Genomic DNA, 17,887 nt, shown 5'->3' with positions numbered 1-17,887 from the left:
TTATGCAAATTGTATATTTTAATAATTAAAAACATTCACTTTCTATATTTATTGTGATCTCGAATAGATTGGCCTGAAAAAACATAATTTTTTCTAACAATTTTACTGCTCAAATGGAAAAGAAACACAATGAAAAACTTGAAATAAATAAATAAATAAATAAAAATAAAATAAAATAAATAAATAAATAAATAAAAAACCCCACATTTCCACTTTCAGAAGTGATCAGGCACATGTCCATTTTTAGAAAAATTTAGCCAAGCATTTTGCAAGTTTTACTTATAATTTTAAAAAGAAATATGCAACCAAGATACCTGTCTAATCTCAAAGAACAAACAATTCCTAAGACATCAATCATATTTTCTTCCAAAAGCTGCTGAATCCCAATACTTGCTGCAATAAAACAGCCAGTTCTACCAATGCCAGCACTGTTAAAAAAATATGGGGGTTAATATATTGTTACAACATATATTGGTTAAATCCAATTTACAAGCAGTTACGGTTAAATATCAATCCAGATTCTAAAATATAAGATTTATTTTTATATTTTATTTACCTGCAGTGAACAACCATTGGCCCTTTAATTGCTCCAGAATTGTCATGTCTTAAAGCTTCAACTTCTAAAGCCATGGCAAGAAGCTGTTTTGCAGTCTCAGGAGTTTTATGATCTGGCCAAGCAGTATACCAGAAATGATGGACAGTATGTGTTTCACTTCCTCTCTACAAATAACCCATAAAAAAATTAAAAAATTAAACATATTGTTATTCTGCATTTGTAAAAATCAATTTAAAATGAGAAAATGATGACCCCCCCCCCAAAAAAAAAGAAAAATTTCATAGACGATTCTAAAATTTAATACAAATTTGTAAATTCTGTATTAACAAAACAAACAAAAAGAGTAATGATTAGTTAATAATTTTCAAAGTATGCACTATAATATAAACAATCTCAAAAGAACGACATCAGCAAGAGGTAAAATGTAATATAGAGGCAACAGTTTTAACATGCTTGTTAAACAAATGCTGACCTAAAAACAAAGTTTTAATTCCAGTATTTAAGTTCATAATGTGTTCATCTTCATAGCATAAAATAAAATGTTCATATTTTAAAAGGGAGTGGAAATTAAATATTTTTTTAAGTGAGAAAACAAAAAGGAAAAAATACATAATTACAGCAAATTTAACCTTATGATGTAGATTTTTCCATGTGTAGCTATAGATTCAATTTACTTATATATGAAGATTTCTCTTCCATCTTATATTTTCAAACATTTGATTTTTATCTTGCATTACAAGAATTTTTTAATTCATTATCTCTAATTCTTACATTCAATACTTCATAACTTCGTTATGTTTCCATTTCTAAAAAATCTGCAGGTGGTATTTATATTTTGATGATGATATAAAATGTAAGTAAGATTAGCAGAAAGACTCTTTTATTAGTCTGCCAAAAATCTGTGAAAATTCCCAAAATGATCCTTACAACTTATCACTAATAAGAAATATACGTATTTTGCATAACAAATTAATATGTCAAATGCAGTTCTATAAATGCTGTACTAATAAATAGGTTTAAAGTATTTAATACTTTACTTTTCACACAACATGATTTATAAATCAGACATTTCCTATTCTTTACATGATACATAAACTTTTATAATAGAACTAAATGTAAAATCATATACTTAAACCAGAAAATATTTTGTTTTTAATTACAGGCAACCAAAATTATAATAAATAGAAACATAATACCAAATAGTATTTAAATTATACAATTACCCGTAGAAATAGCTCTCTAATTGTATACCCATCTCGTGGAATAACACGCATAACTGTAACTTCTATATCAGAATAACGATCCTGATAATCTGGTATGTATGGTTCACATTTCACCTATACATAAGAAAAGAAACCATTCTAAATATTACACAGAAGAGCAAAAAAATTAGTAAATATAATGAAATCTCTAACTAGCATTACCATCTGATTATCATTTTATCTTGGTAGGTTTCTTTATTTCTTACCAGAAATATACTGTCAACACATAAAAAGGATTCACTTAATTTAAAGCATATAAATTACAAACTGCAATCACATTTGAAATATTAGTGAAAGATAATTATCATTATAATAATAAATATGATTGCTGATGTCTGATAATGGAAAATGTATATGCAAGACTTTCTGAAATTTGCATGCAGTGTAGATAGGATTTCATTATACATGGGTAAATATATTCTCCTGAAAAATTCCATTATTTTGGAGAGATATCAGAGAAAAACTTCTCATTTTATACACAATCATGTAGCTATTAGTAAGCAAAAAACATTATAAACTTATTAACTTTATTATAAATTAAAAAAATTAAAAATATCTTGAGGCTGATTGCAAAGCAAATCATAAAATTTCCATAGAATATGATGCACATTAATTTTATAAAAATTTCACCAGGATTTAAGGCCAATTTTCTAGCTGTGAAGATTTACATTAACAATTTTGTAGAAGTTTTGTGATAAAATATTTGTGTGACAGCAGTATTTGTGATAGCAGTATTTCATTGAAAAAACTGTCTACTAGATATAAAAACGAAAATTGATACAACTCAAAAAATATTACAGTACATATATTATAGATTAGTCAAATACTTCTGTTTGTGTTATCATCATCATCATTACATTAGTTCTAAGGTTAGCATTCCCGAGGATGGCATTTTTATATATCATGTAGCGCATACACAGATTTTCTTGTCTAATGGAGTGTTTGTTAACCTCTAATACATTTCTTTGAATTTAAAAATTATTCTGTAAGTATAGAGAAATAACATTAATTTTCTATTAATTCAGAAGAATGACATATTCTCATATTTCAGAAGTGTAGCAAATCTTTGCTGACACAAAAGTTCTTTACATGAAAGAAATTTGGTACTGATGTAGCATGCATGTGATCTACTGCTTTTAGTCAGTTTATTATTTCTTAAGATTACACTACTAACATACTATTTTTAAATATGAAAATAAATACACATAATTTTAATTACAAATGAAAATGATTACATAAATAAGAATGATTCCAATAATTAGTAACTTATGAAATTTTTAATTCCATTAAATTTAAATTGCTTCCAATTTTACAAAACAAAAGCAGGAGTGCCCCACACAAAGGCTGATTTCGTGAGCCATTCAGCCATATCCACTACAAATGTCATACAGCAGAGACAAAAAACTGTCATTAATTTTATTAACAAATTACCACCACACTTCTGTGAGATACAATGGAAGTTTTTGTGGTGTAGTACTCTGCATGCTGTGCAGAATTTCTAGCTTCAAAATATCTCAGCACAATTCAATTGAGTATCAGTACTGTCTGCAGGACTGACCAAGTTCTGCTGGTGATTTACAGTTTGATAACTGTAGGATACAATTACAAAAGTAGTAGATCACACACCACATCAATAGCAAAATAATATATATATATATTATTTTGCTATATATATATATATATACTTACAGAATAATTTTTAAATTCAAAGAAATGTATTAGAGGTTAACAAACACTCCATTAGACAAGAAAATCTGTGTATGCGCTACATGATATATAAAAATGCCATCCTCGGGAATGCTAACCTTAGAACTAATGTAATGATGATGATGATAACACAACCAGAAGTATTTGACTAATCTATAATATATGTAGTGTAATATTGAAATCTCAGAAATGCTCCAAAAATTCATGAAAATAATCATTAAAAAAATCCATGTGTTAATAAAATTGTTACCGTTTTATGATTGCATTTACTTAAAAATAATGAGTTATTACCTTTGCTAGGCAGGATTACCTATTTATAAATCATTCAGAATTTTAACTGTGTGAAGTCAGAAGATGAAGTGCAACAAGGGTTCACATATGACAACAGCATGGGATTGAGTACTTTCAATAAAAAACTCCCATAGTTTTTTTCTCGCTTGTATATGAGATTTGTATTTCCTTTAAATTTATCAAAAGCTTAACAAATACTCATTTAAAGTGTTTATATATATATATATATAAAAAGTATAAATCCACTGAAGTTAAACTTAACAAGTTTCTCTTTCATTTACTAAAAATGCTCCATAATAATATTACACCATGTAAAATAAAGGATAATAAATCTGACTACTTTTATGCATAAGCTTTGTAAAGAGGAAAAATCATGTAACCCTCAGAAACTCCTTTAAGTTGGCAGATTTACGTAAATTTATTACAATTACACTACATATAAAGATAAAAGAAAGTAATAACTTCTAACATAACAGTTGCTGCAGATGAATCATGGTGAACTGCTATAATCATTAGTAATAAATCCTGATGTTTAGTTTAAAGCCAATACAAACAGAAGGGTGAATCAAATATAAAACAAAATTTATTTCATAGGAAACATCTACATTTCTACTAATTATTTTTCTAAATAATCTCTTCCTTTTATGATATTTTTCCTCAACATTTCAAGAATTTTTTACTTCCATTCTTGTAGAATGAAGTTGGATGAGTAACTAACCAGTTGCGCAAAAATTTTTGTACTTGATCTTTAGTCTCCAAACATTTCCCTCCAAGTGCTTCTTTGAGATGTCCAAACATCTGAAAATTGTACAGCAATAAGTCTGGGCTGTAAGGTGGAAGAACAAGCATCTTCCAGTGCATTTCCACCAGTTTTTGCTGTGTTACACCTATTGGGGCCTAGCGTTGTTGTAGAGAATCAACATCTCGTGGATGGGACAATCTCGCCTTTTGTGTCGATACTGAAACCTAACTTGATCCAAAAGACCACAATAGTAGGTTGTGTCAGTGTCAGAAATCCACCAGTAAGACCCCACTCCAGTCCTCCCAAACCATGGTCAATACTTTCCAGCGGCAATCAAGTTTTAGTCTTTTACTGGGTTTCCTTCTCTATGCCATGGTTGTACACTTTGACTGGAGGATATAATGATGCACCCATGTCTCATCACTGATAATTTTATGAAGAAAAGCTTCCCCATCTTCTTCACAAGTTTGAAGCAACCGAGCAATGCGAACAAATGCAGTTTTTTTTATCGTCATCAGAATCCAAGAATTGGAACCTAACAAGTTGAGATTTTTTTGAAGCCTAAATGAAGCTTTCTGATGACTGACTGGACACTTCTATAGCCGATACCAAGTTCTTTCGAAACTTGAAGCACTGCACAGAATCAATCACATTCGATAACGCTGACAAACAGGTACAATGTTTTCATTACTCTCACTGGTACAAGGATGACTTTGATTCACAACACATCACAGCCTTGCTTGAAACTCATTGCACCAAACCTTTTTTCTTGACCATCAAAGAAGGGTAGCTTCCCTGAACTGGGCCTGCAGTCTGTGGTAAATTTCAGCTAGTTTCACATATTCATGGATGAGGAACTTTATAATAAAGTGTTGTTCAATAAAGATGGGCACACTCCTCTCATTCATAAGGGGTACTAAATAATGTAAGGGATAGGATAGCTGGTGTGTCTCTCTTACTCTAGGCAACCCTACCTAATGACTTCAACTGCCCAAACACATATAAATACCCATCCCAACACTCAACCAATAAAGGCTCGTTTATATTTGATCGCCCTATGTATATGATTAAGGATAAATAAAATCCCAATGTCTTTTGAAATGAAATATACTGCAAATTAGTTTCCTTCTCTTTATCTTCTTTTCAAAGATTATTTGTTTTAACAAACAAATCAGTGTTTACATTATCTCTATTTCATCAGTAGTTTGTTAATATTTCAACAATCTGAGGAATAATTTTCTCTCTTTTTATAAAATCAATTTTGCTTCAATGAATTTTCTCTTCATTTCAGAATTTTAGAACATAAAGATTTCTGTTATTCTAAAGCACTGCTTGTACTTTTAAATGTACAGAAGAAATTGCTAATTTTATTTCCTTAATAATATGAGTATTGAGAATAAATATGAAGTGATACAAGGTCAAGGTCAACACCAGAGCTAGTGTGGCAGAATTTCTGGAATTTAATGTAGTACCAAGCAACAACATTTAGGGCAGGCACTGAGATATATATGGTGAACTGAGACATACGAGATGAATTCTTTAATAAATTGTCAGTTTTCATTTTCTTTGCTCGCTTCAGTACTTGTGTCTAGTTGAAAGATAAGAAAATAAAGAGAAGACAAACATGTTAAATGAAAGGACCTCTGGGATCAAAAGAAGAAAATTCAAATAATTTTGTTTTTACTATTCTTCCAAAAGTTCTTCAGAAGATGAGAAATTATTACAAATTTCTTATAAAATGCAACTACCATAAAGACACATTTCCTCACTTTTTTTTTTTTTTTTTTTTTAATTGTAGGTCTCTAAACTCGCCTTTAGACCTCCTGAGGCACAAGGTCTAAAATGCAAAAGGAAACTTATCCCTGTCAAATTTACAAGAGCAAAAAGCCAGAAAGATTCAGTGTGAACTAAATTTTCAAGAGAAAAACTGATACACCTTTAAATATTCTGAAACAAACGCATGGAAAAAACTTTTAATCATGAAAATATATAAAAGAACATTAATGAAATTAAATTTTAAATTAATAGCATCTTTGTGTTTTTCTAAGACGCATTTTGGAAAATGCGCTTTATAGCATTTATCATCTTGTTTATTTTTCAAAATCAAAATATTTGTTAAGTAGCCAAAAAGGAAAGTAATGTCACGTTAAAATATAGCAGAAGAAAATAAAAATATTGTATTTTAATGTTATTTCTTAAATATAATTTTAATACATTATCATTATTTTTATATTTATCAATGTTATTTATTAGGTTTGTAAGAAAAACTGTCACAATTTCTCAAATCTTTAAATAGAAAATTTTTGTATACAAACCTATCTTGAAGTCTCCAAAATGTTGATAAGTCGCCAAATTCGGAGCTGCATAATTTCAAAAGATTTCAAATGTTAACCCATTAAATACATACAATGAAGATCCACAATATTATGACCACCTACTCAATAATGTGTTGGGCGACCTTTGGCCTACAAAACAGCTGCAACTCGCCTTGGCACGGATGCCACAAGTTCTTGGTAGATGATTGGACTCAGGTTGTACCAAATGTCTAAACAGCAGTCATGCAATGTCTGACATGGGGGTGTTCAAGTTCTGAACTGCTGCTCTGACATTCCAAATGTGCTCTATCGAGTTAAGATCCCCTATGTTAGGTGGACAGGTCATTAATTGGAATTTATCCTAATGCTCCTCAAACCACTTCAAAATAATTCAAGCCTTGTGACATGGGGCACTGTCCTGCTCGATGATTCGATTTCTAGTTGGGAAGACAGACATTATGTGAGGGTGCAAATGATCCACAATTTAGTTCATATAGTCCACAGCTTTCATGTTCTCTTCTACCACAACTAAGGGTCTCAGAGACACCCATGAGAACATCCCCAAAGCATAATACCGTCACCACTAGCCTGTGTATGACCTGCTGTACAAAGGGGGACAACTGTTCACCAGGAAAATGGCATTGCCTGACACAACCATCGACTTGATGAATGAGAAATCATGATTCATTCGACCAGGCAACTGTCTTCCACTTATCTATGATCCAGTCTCGGTGTTCCCGTGCCCAGTGTAGGCATAGTTGTCACTGACGCTTGATTAACAGAGACACTTGAGGGGGATGCGTACTGCACAGTCCCACATTCAACAGTGTCTGCTGTCTGTCTGTTCCGAAGCACTTGGACCTGAAGTATAGGGCTGTGTCAGCTGAGCTACTATCTGATGTTATTTTGCAGTACCAAGCGGGACAGTCTCCAATGTCCTTTTTCTTTGACGATGCATGGACGTCAAATACTTTGGCATCTACTGCTGGTTTCACCACCATTTATAAATTTTGCACAAATATGAACAACGGCAGATCGTAAACAACCAACCAGTCATTCATTCCGAATCTTTGTTCCATTACAATATACCCTCTACCAAATACGCTTAGATCAGCAGCCTTTCCCATCACTTACAAAAGTAACTCCAAGAATGATTTCTTGTCTTCTCCAGCAGCAGTTAAATACCCTTCCCACTTAATCATGTGCCCTCCATATGATCCAGATGAGTTCATTGAAAATTGTGGAGATGGTCACTCAACCTGGCAGTTGTAAACAAATATCAGACAAGTAAAATTAAGGAGGCTGAAATTAAGGACTTGAAAGGTCCAAAGAATTATATAGAACGTTAAAAGTGAAACAAAGCATTTCATTCCATAGATACAAATTTATTAGCACTAATAAGTAAACATAATTACACAACAAAAACAAAATTAAAAAATTTCAATTTACGAGACAATTTTATCACAAACCTTTTGAGAACTACTTGGAATCTAACGAAAAGCATAACCAATTAAATCACAATGTTGCAATAAAATAAATAACTTCCTTATTATCTTTAAAAAGACATTTTTCTCATGCGAGAGAAATTGAAAGCCCAAAAAGTCACATTTTTAAACTTACTTTCATTTTTTCTTTTAATTTTGTGATCATAACAATAAGAGGAGTTTTTTCTTTCCAAATCATCAACCAAAAATCATGAACAGTATGAGGCATTGGTCCTTGAGTGGCAATATATGCATTTACTTCTCCGCCATATCCCTAATAAAGTAAATGTAACAAGAGTCAATTTAAATGTAACAATGCATTAAGCAGTTTAAAAAGACATCAAAATAGCAACATTATTTATGGATTATTTATAATTATTTATAATGTATGGATCTATTTTCACAAAATATTTTTACTGATTTGAATTACATGACTTCTGGGATTTTATTTTTATATTTATTGTTCATGTCACATTAGAAAATACTTTTCTTCTTTCATCAAAATTTAATTTTCGCAGAAGTGATTAAATTTCCCACACAAGTATTAAATAATATACACTTCCTTAATTTTTTTATTTTTATTTAAACTCTTAATACAAATTTCAGAAGCATACTACAGAACTCTGCGTCCACTGTAGAATATGGTTCTACTATTTCGAGAAGCAATGTTGTAAAAAATACGCTGTGAAATATGAATATTGTTGAACAAAGAGAACGAAAGGGAAAAAAATGTGTGAAACGCTAGATTAAGTTGCGTCCAGCATTTTGGTTAAAAATTTGCTAAATCGTGTTAATCATTCGATGACCAGCAGGAAGTCATCCCCTTTTTTTGGCATTATTGGCTTAACAGCAAATTCCAGCAACCCCAAGCTCACCCCACTCTTGACGAGAAAAGCAATTAAAGAATTCATTCACTGACCAGGAGGAGAAAAAAAGCAATTGTAATGGTATCTGCTTCATCTTTGACATATCAACCTCCTAAAGCTGGAAAATCACTGCACAGTTCCACTAAGATTATCGTAATGAATAGTTTTTGTCAAATTACCACAGCATATTCCTAATAATTCCGATAATGTTACTTGTTATAATAATCTTAGCGAAATTGAATACCTCAGTTAAAAAAAGGCCCTTTTAAGAGCCACAAATTAAAAATACTGGGGCCGTTTTCAAGGCAAAAAATAAAAATAATAGGCAAACTATAAACAGTTATAAAAAGCATTATAAATACAAGCTAACAACCTTTAGAAAATATAATATGAAAGTGTCCCTCGAGTAGCCGAGTGGTTAAATCTCAGAATACTGATAGTTTGAGATTGTTCGAGCCCAAGCTAACGGTTCATTGTTTGAGCCCAAGCTAACTGCATGGGAGTCCGACTCCCATGCAGTTCAGAGTTTACAGTCATTACAAACAAACTCGCTGCATACTACCAGTGTTTCATGGCTTAAGCAACTCTATCAACTACTCTGCTGCGAAGCAAAAGACTCACCTTTCATGCCCCGTCACACATAGACGTTTTATTCATCAAAGCATAAAAACTTTAAAATTTATCTTTTAAATACAAGGAAACAGTCGTTAATTAATATAGTAAATGTCTTAAAAGCAATAAACACACTTCTTAAGAATTAAATTTTTTTATACTTTTTTAGATTTTATGAGCATTTGCACTTTAATGTAGCTAATATAAGACATTTCTAATGTTATAAATATTTTAATTGATTGGTATAAGGTCATTTGTTTCTTAATTTTTATGTTTGTTTCACAATTTTAAAGTTTTAATAATTATCTAATGCCTTAAAATTTTTAATGGAAAACTCTTAAGTTGTTAGACTACAATCTGAAGATCTCAGTTTCCAGTCTTTTTATTTATTTTTTATTTTAAACAGTAATCAGAAAGATAGTATAAAACTTACTGTAGGAGAATGATTATCTGGTCTTGACTGAAAGTGAATGTGTCTTAGGAGACAATTAATACAGGATACAATTTTTATACTGTTTGCTATCTAATAATAATAATAGTCAAAATTTTTTAAACAATTGGCAATTTAAAATTAAATTAATGTCTTTAAAAAATAAAAAATCGAAAATTTTCCCCTCGTTCACTGTTTTGGAAGCAAGAAGCCACGTAAATTCTTAAAACTTAATAGCAAATAACCTACTACCAGATTTTCAAAATTTATATATTTTACTTCTAACTAAGCGAACAGTCTTGCGGAAAAAATTTGACCCAAACTACAAGGAATACCTTGTTAGCTCTTCCATTTCAAGTTTTATGTAACGATTCGGGTTTTAAATGTCATCAAATTCATATATGTCACATTTAGATAATAGTGAAAAATTTCATATACATTAAGACAATGAATAACATGCCCTATATTTTATACTACAATGAACTATCAGTTTTATTGCATAAAAAGATTGTTTTTTAAATATGCTGGATTTGGCAAGAAGTCTCGAAATGTACAGAGCATTGGAGGAATTGAATCTCCGCGGGCAGTTTGCTGCGTTTGGATAACTTGAAGAACACGGTGCAAAAGGTTGTTCTAGCCTTGTATGTGTTCTCAGGTTAGCTTGTCGTTAAGTATAGTATCAAAATAATACTTCATATAAGCTGCAATCAAAAATAAGACTTTTGGGAATAAAGAGGGAATATCAGTTAAATTGAAGTATTTTTGGGTGAAAATTTTCACTGTTTCCAGACTCAGGAGTGGAAGTTTCAGCGTTATTTTAGTTTGCGATCTGCAAGATCAGAGTAAGAAACATTTTTTATAAGTAACCAGATAGATCTAATAAAACTAATAATACTGAGATTAGTTATGAAATTCAAACAAGAAAAGTTCCATTAAAAACAAGAAATATAAAATCTGTGCAACACTGCTGAATATGGAAACAGTAACAGATGCCATACATCACTTGACAATTTTACCACGGAACTCCATAAGAGTTGACAGAGGTATGCTAAGATCTATTGTTCACAGTACTTAGGCCTCATTTAATTTAAGCAGTATAATATAGTTTCTTTGGCCTGACATGATTTGTTACTGGTTCCACTGTTTCGTGCATGAAAGAATTCTTCACATATAATTTATTCACATATAGATATGATTCTCTTTGAAAGACTATATAAACAGAAATCTAGAGATCGGGGAGCTGAAAATTCTCACTGTATCATGAAAGGCAGGCATACACATAGAAAATTGGTTTTGACTACGCAATGTCATGATTTTTTTTTCTTTCAATATACCGTGGAAGAAACGGCGTGGCGTTTACGTGTTTAAAACTTAAATTTTCAGCGGGTGCGGCGTTTAGGTGCACTAAAAATAAAATATTTCCTATGATGGTCATTGTACATAGTTTGGATGGTCTTGTCATTGTGCATAGACTGGTGCTGTTCCCACACAAAAGACCACTCAGTTGCTTTTAGCGAACGTTATTTTGTTTACATTCTTTCCTTGAACGGACTTACATGCCTTATTCACCCTAAACAAGAGCTCAGAACAATAACATTCTTCCCCCTTTCAAATCAACATTCTCATCAGTTTGAATAGTCTCTCTCCTCGGTTCAGGCAAGCTCGACGAGTTTATCGCAATACGGGTTCCCGCGTTATGACGTTATCACGGCATAGAAATTGTTCGATTTTCGAATCTATGTGCGTACGAATAGTTGAAGAAGAAATTCGAAGCCATTCCATGAATCTTCCAGGACCCATCCTCTCCCCACCCCTGCCTTTTCTGCAATTTTTTTCAAAGGCGGACACGACTCCACCTGCCTCGCAATAAACTCTGACGTATTTTCCCTTCAGCATGAATGGATTTTTCTTGGCATTCTGCCAGATACAGATCCCATCAATTTGGGTACAAGTACTTGTTGGATAGTTTTTAAGTAAGAAGGGAGCGGGAAATTTTTGAAAATGTCCCTAAACGGCACAGAAGCTATACTGCTAGTTTTAAGCTTAATGTAATTTCACGTGCTGAACAAATTGGAAATCGAGCAGCAGCTCGAGAGTTTGAAGTGGACGACAGATGTATTTGACGTTGGAGAACTGAAAAAGAACTTCTTAAAAATATGCCACAACAGAAACGAGCCAAAAGAAGTGGTAATGTAAGGTGGCCAAATCTAGAGGACGACCTTGCAAACTGGATAAAGGAGCAACGAGGAAAGAGAATGGCAATTTCGACTGTAAAAATTCGCTTACAAGCAAAATTTATAGCAAAACGAATGAACATAAATGATTTCAAAGGAGGTGTAGCAGATTTATCAAAAGAAAAAATATTTCTGTGTGCACTAGAACAGTCGGGCAACAATTACCAATGGACTGGCAGGATAAGTCATCTTTTCTAAAATATGTGACAGCTATTATTGAAAAAAACTTCAGTCACAGATAATAAATATGGATGAAACGCCGTTAGCTTTCGACTCTCCTGCAAACAAAACTGTTGATGAAACTGGTGCAAAAACTGTATCTGTGTTTATGACGGGGCATGAAAGAGCGTCATTTACATGTGTGTTAGCTTGTGCCGCAAACAGTAACAAGCTAACGCCGATGATCCTTTTTAAATGAAAGACTTCCAAAGGGAGATTTTCCTAATGACGTAATTATTTGTGCAAACGAGAACGCCTAGATGTGCGAAACAATTATGCACAAGTGGCTACAAAAAGTTTGGCAGTGTCGTATGGGATCTTTTTTCCAACCAAAGGGGTTATTGTTAATGGATTCCATGTGTGCTCATTTCTTTGAGTCAGTGAAAACCAGATGTCAAAAATTGTCTACAACCGAAGCAATAATTCCTGGTGGTTTGACAAAATCTTACAACCGTTAGGTATGTCAGGTAATAAATCCTTCAAAGCTGAAGTCCGAAAGCGGTGGGAGTGTTGGATGAGTGAAGGATTGCATACGTAAACCAAAAGTGGTAAAATGCATAGAGCGTCTTATGAAGAAATTGCAAAGTGGGCAGGAAGTGCGTGGAAATAGGTAGAAACATCATCAATAATAGCAGGGTTCAAAGAAGCTGAAATTATATCCTTAGATAAAGAGACTGTAAACCAAGAGGATGAATGCGACGATCTGGAAGACTTAGATCAAGATTTACTAAATCTTTTTAATTCAGATAGTGAAGAATCAGATTTTGATGGCTTCATATGATGTATAGTTTGCTGTAATTCGTAAGTAAAATTTAAAATTTCCTTCTGTCATCCAAATTTAATATTTCGTTGTTGCAACATTTTTTATAATATAGTCTGAGTATTACAATTATGGACTTCTTTAGTGGGTAAATATAAGTATATACGTGAAGGTAAATATATTTTCCACATTTCTTACCTTTAATTTATTTTTGAGTTATGGTTTCATTTCATGCATTTTTCTTAACTGGCATGTCATATATCAGGACTTAGGTTGAGTTTTTGCATCTATACGGCCCACGACGATGTCACGCGCAATTTAATCTATTGCGGCGTTTCTGTGTAATTTTAATTTTTTCCCCGCCATTTTTCTCGAGTGTGGCGTTTATGCTGATGCGGCCTTTCTTCCGGAAATTACGGTATTATCAATGCAAAACAACATGCAAGACTATTAATGCAAGTCATTATACTCTTGAAAGAGCTGAAACATAACCATTAATTAAAACATGATAGAACAATGGCATACTATATCAGCACACTACTTTAGAATACATATTTCTATAAGGCTAGATCATCAGTGATGCATTTATAGCTACCAGAAATTCAATCACATTTTTTTCTTGTTTATTTATTTTAAAGAAACGCTTTCTAAAAGGAATTCTAAATATTTTTCCAAATAAAGGTTAACAACTCAGAGGCAGAAAAATTACTCAACAGTAAATTGGAAAAAAATATATAAATAAAAAGGCATCAAGGCACATTGTGAATACACTAGAAACTTGCACGAAGAAAGATGACAACCAATTCCAACAGTTACTGTTAGTTACTTAACTACTGGATACATCTTCTACAGTACAGTATATCTTGTAGAGAAGAGTGTTTAAGTATGTGGGCCCCAAAGCAAATTTTATACATTTTCAAATGCATTTCAATTATGTATTTGCTGCAAATATGGTGTTACAAACGTTTTAAGATTATAGTTGAATTCAAGTTTATATTATTTTCATTTCCATCTAAAATGAACATAACTCGATTCCAGGGGAACAGGCTAACTGCGTGGGTATTTTTGTGAATTTTCCCCGTGTGTGATTTTCCCCCCGTGGATATCAGCCAGTTTCTCTTAAAAAGTCTTTCATGAAAGAAAATAACCCTCACATACCTTAGACATAATACAAAAAATCAACCAAACCAAAAAATTTTTGATAATTTTGCAGTAAGAACAGAAGTAGCAGTCTAGCTTAGTGGGGGAGCAGGAACAGTGTTTTGTGTTCAGGATGAAATCTTACTTGAGTGATTTATTTTCATTTTTAATACATTTTGATTGCATAATTATTAAAAAAGTTCTAAAATTATTATTGGCTGTTTGAGTTTTAGTTCACAAAACCATTATGTCACTAACATAAAAGTCATATGATGTGGATTAATCCAGAAATGATGCAGACCCAAATTAATATTAAGAGCTGTTGCAAATTTAAGTTAGCATTTTGATTTACATAATTTTTAACTTACATATATATTTAAAAACAGAGAAGAATCATTTACATGTATGCAAATAAATTTTTTAATAAAAATAATTTATAACATATTTTGATTAAAGAAGTGAATTAATTTTATTATTATAGTTATTTAGCATTATATGCTAAATATTTTTATTTAGCATATAATGCTAAATAACTAGAATAATAAAATATTTTTTTTTAGCATATAACATTTGCTTGAATCGGTAATTTCCATTTATTGTAAATTTCTGCATGTTTTTTCTTAGATAAATCCTTCATTTTCAACATACATCTCACAGCCTTTTTAAATTAGTTTTGAATTTATGTTATAAGTATTCATTAAGTACTATTCCACAAGGTTTCAGACACTGAGTTCTAATTTAAATGTATCTTGCAGTTGGTTTATTTATATTTTCAAGAATGAGTAAATCTGCTAATATTAGCAGTGAATATGGATAAATCATTATAAATAGTATTTGTAGAGATTTTTATAGGATCAAAATTTGTAAACATTTCTAGCACTTTCTGAAAAGTGTTATTAATCCAACTACTTATGCATGGAATATAATGGTGATTTAACAATGGAATTAAATTTAATGAAAAAAAAAAAAAAAAAAAACACTGCAGGGTTTCTTTCTTCTTTTTTTTTTTTTTTGGTTTGTGTGTGTGTGTACAAAAAAGTACATTTATATTTTTCTGTTTTGTTTAACAGCATAAAAAATTTTCCGAAATTAATTTTGGCAGTAGAAAATAGTTCATTTCTTCACAAATATATAATTTCATTTACCCCATTTTCTATTTACTTATTACTTGTACTACAATGGTTTTCCTTGCATATAATTGCATTTAAATAATATAACAGTTTTCCGTTCTAAAAAGATTAAGTAATTCTTAGGTATGAATATGTTTTGATAGTTACATATGTACAAATCATGCAATTTTATTGTAAAAATTAGAACTGGGAAAATGTAAACAAAATTCAAAAATACATGAATATACATACATAAAATTATGTCTGTGATATAAAATACATGCAAAATTCTTCAATCCACACAACTCTTGATCCCAAGATGAGTGGATTATTGGAATTATACTGTATTTTGATTCACAATCAAACTATTCATATATTTTAATTCATATAATCATGTTTAAATTTATCGTTTTGAAAATTCTGACTCATATACTAGTGCATGAAACTAAAGGATAACTTGTGGGATAGGGATAGATTAGCAAAGGGTATCACTTAAAAGCTGCATAAAAATTAACATGCATACTTATATAAAACTACTACAATAACTGCACAGAATGTGCATATATGAAAATAAGTAAATAAATGCAAAAAGGTATTGGGATTTGTGTTTAAATTAAAGTTCTAAGTAAATTCATGAATGAAAAAGCATTAAAAGATTGTTAATATGTTCCAGACATTTAAATAAATGTCTATGATAGTGAATAGTTGGCAAATCATCAAGTGATCAAACACAGTCCAAAAGCTTAATCATTATTCTGCAAGAAAAATATAAAAATTTGAAGATAAGGATACTATTTCACCCAAGGACTATCAAAAGAATACCATCTCTCTACTGTCAAGATATGCAACATACACTTCACCTCATAGCAGTCACTAAGTCACAATTAAATATGGTTACTGTTGACCTAAATCTGCAGTAAAGCAGCCTGTATTTAATGTATTGTATTCCTTTTCCTTCGTTCCTTTTAAGACATCTTTTGTATCAATAATGTAAGTTAAATTATTGAGCAAGAATTATCTTCAGAAACATCAGTGTTAAATTTAAACATTGGTCTTCAATATACATCAATCAAGAAAGAACATGAAACTTTTAAGAGAATGAATGTCTGTGATAGTGTTCCTGGCAATCTTAAGAGGAATTACAAACTGATTGCACCAAAAAGAATTAAGCAGAAAATCTGTAAGAAAGGAAGAGATTCTAGACAAAGTCCTGTATCTTCAAGTTAAGGGGTTTTAGAGGTTTAATGCCTCAACATGTTTTCAAATAATTTACTGTTTAGTATAACTCCGTTTTACTTATCATGTCTGACATTCTTAGGATAATGAACTGCAGCATGTCAGTCTCTTCATTACAGCCTCCAGAAACTCATTTAGCACTCTTAAACCAGTGAAAATCTACAAAATTTAATTCATACTCTAATTCCATTTCAAAGCTAGAATAGCACAGTGATCATATCCATATTAACTGTTTCTACCAAACACAATGGAGATGATAATGAATGCAATGATTGCTTATTTTCTAATTTTTGAACATACATTTTGTTTACAAATTGTTGCATTACACCAGTGTATAAATTATGCAGCATGCAAATAGTAATTTCAAATTCTTTAAAATTATTATTTACAAGCAAAAATATACATGTAATTCTTTTTCATACATCCCAAATAATGCTGAATTTTTAGAGTTAATTTTATAATAATTTTAATTTCATTGAAAAAGTGCATATAGACTGTCTGTTTATGATCTTCTGATCAGAGTGTTTCCCAGATATTTAAAAGTAAAGATCCAGTTTTTAGAATAACAAACTTGTAGCTCACATAAGTTTCACATTAATAAGAAACACAAATGCATGTATGCACATGAACATAATAATAATAATAATTAATAATAATCAGGTGCCAAGGCTTTCTTTTCAATCTAAACATCTCTCTTTAAACTTTATTTAATATTTTCTTTATTATTATTAAATTATTCACTTTTAACAATTTTCCATTGAAAATTTGTTTTAACTTGAAAACTATGTAAATAATTTGCTTTTATTTTTGTTTTTATACATGGTAAAAGCCAGCCATCTAGTTTTTAAGTTACCAAAAAGGTCAGATATTTGGAAAAGTTCAGGAACTTCTTCCATCCCTTTTTTTAATGAAAACTGAAAAAAT

The 17,887-nt window shown here is 31.0% G+C and overlaps 1 protein-coding gene across 1 annotated transcript in view; it reads right to left on the bottom strand.

Annotated features, from left to right (window-relative positions):
- Positions 1-17,887, bottom strand: part of LOC118193051 (tyrosine-protein phosphatase non-receptor type 5-like) — a 66,334-nt gene that overhangs the window by 10,327 nt on the left and 38,120 nt on the right. The window contains exons 11-14 of the mRNA XM_085811890.1: positions 8,494-8,631; positions 1,780-1,893; positions 557-720; positions 315-428 (exon numbers count right to left, since the gene is read on the bottom strand). Coding sequence (XP_085668016.1) covers positions 315-428; positions 557-720; positions 1,780-1,893; positions 8,494-8,631 — 530 coding nt within the window. The remainder of the gene's footprint in view (positions 1-314; positions 429-556; positions 721-1,779; positions 1,894-8,493; positions 8,632-17,887) is intronic.

Source organism: Stegodyphus dumicola, chromosome 2, assembly GCF_044657685.1.
Source record: "Stegodyphus dumicola isolate Sdum_Otavi_A_Nest chromosome 2, ASM4465768v1".
Taxonomy (NCBI): Eukaryota; Metazoa; Arthropoda; class Arachnida; order Araneae; family Eresidae; genus Stegodyphus; species Stegodyphus dumicola.
The sequence above is the reverse complement of the archived record's forward strand: the minus strand, read 5'-3'. Positions and strand labels throughout refer to the sequence as shown.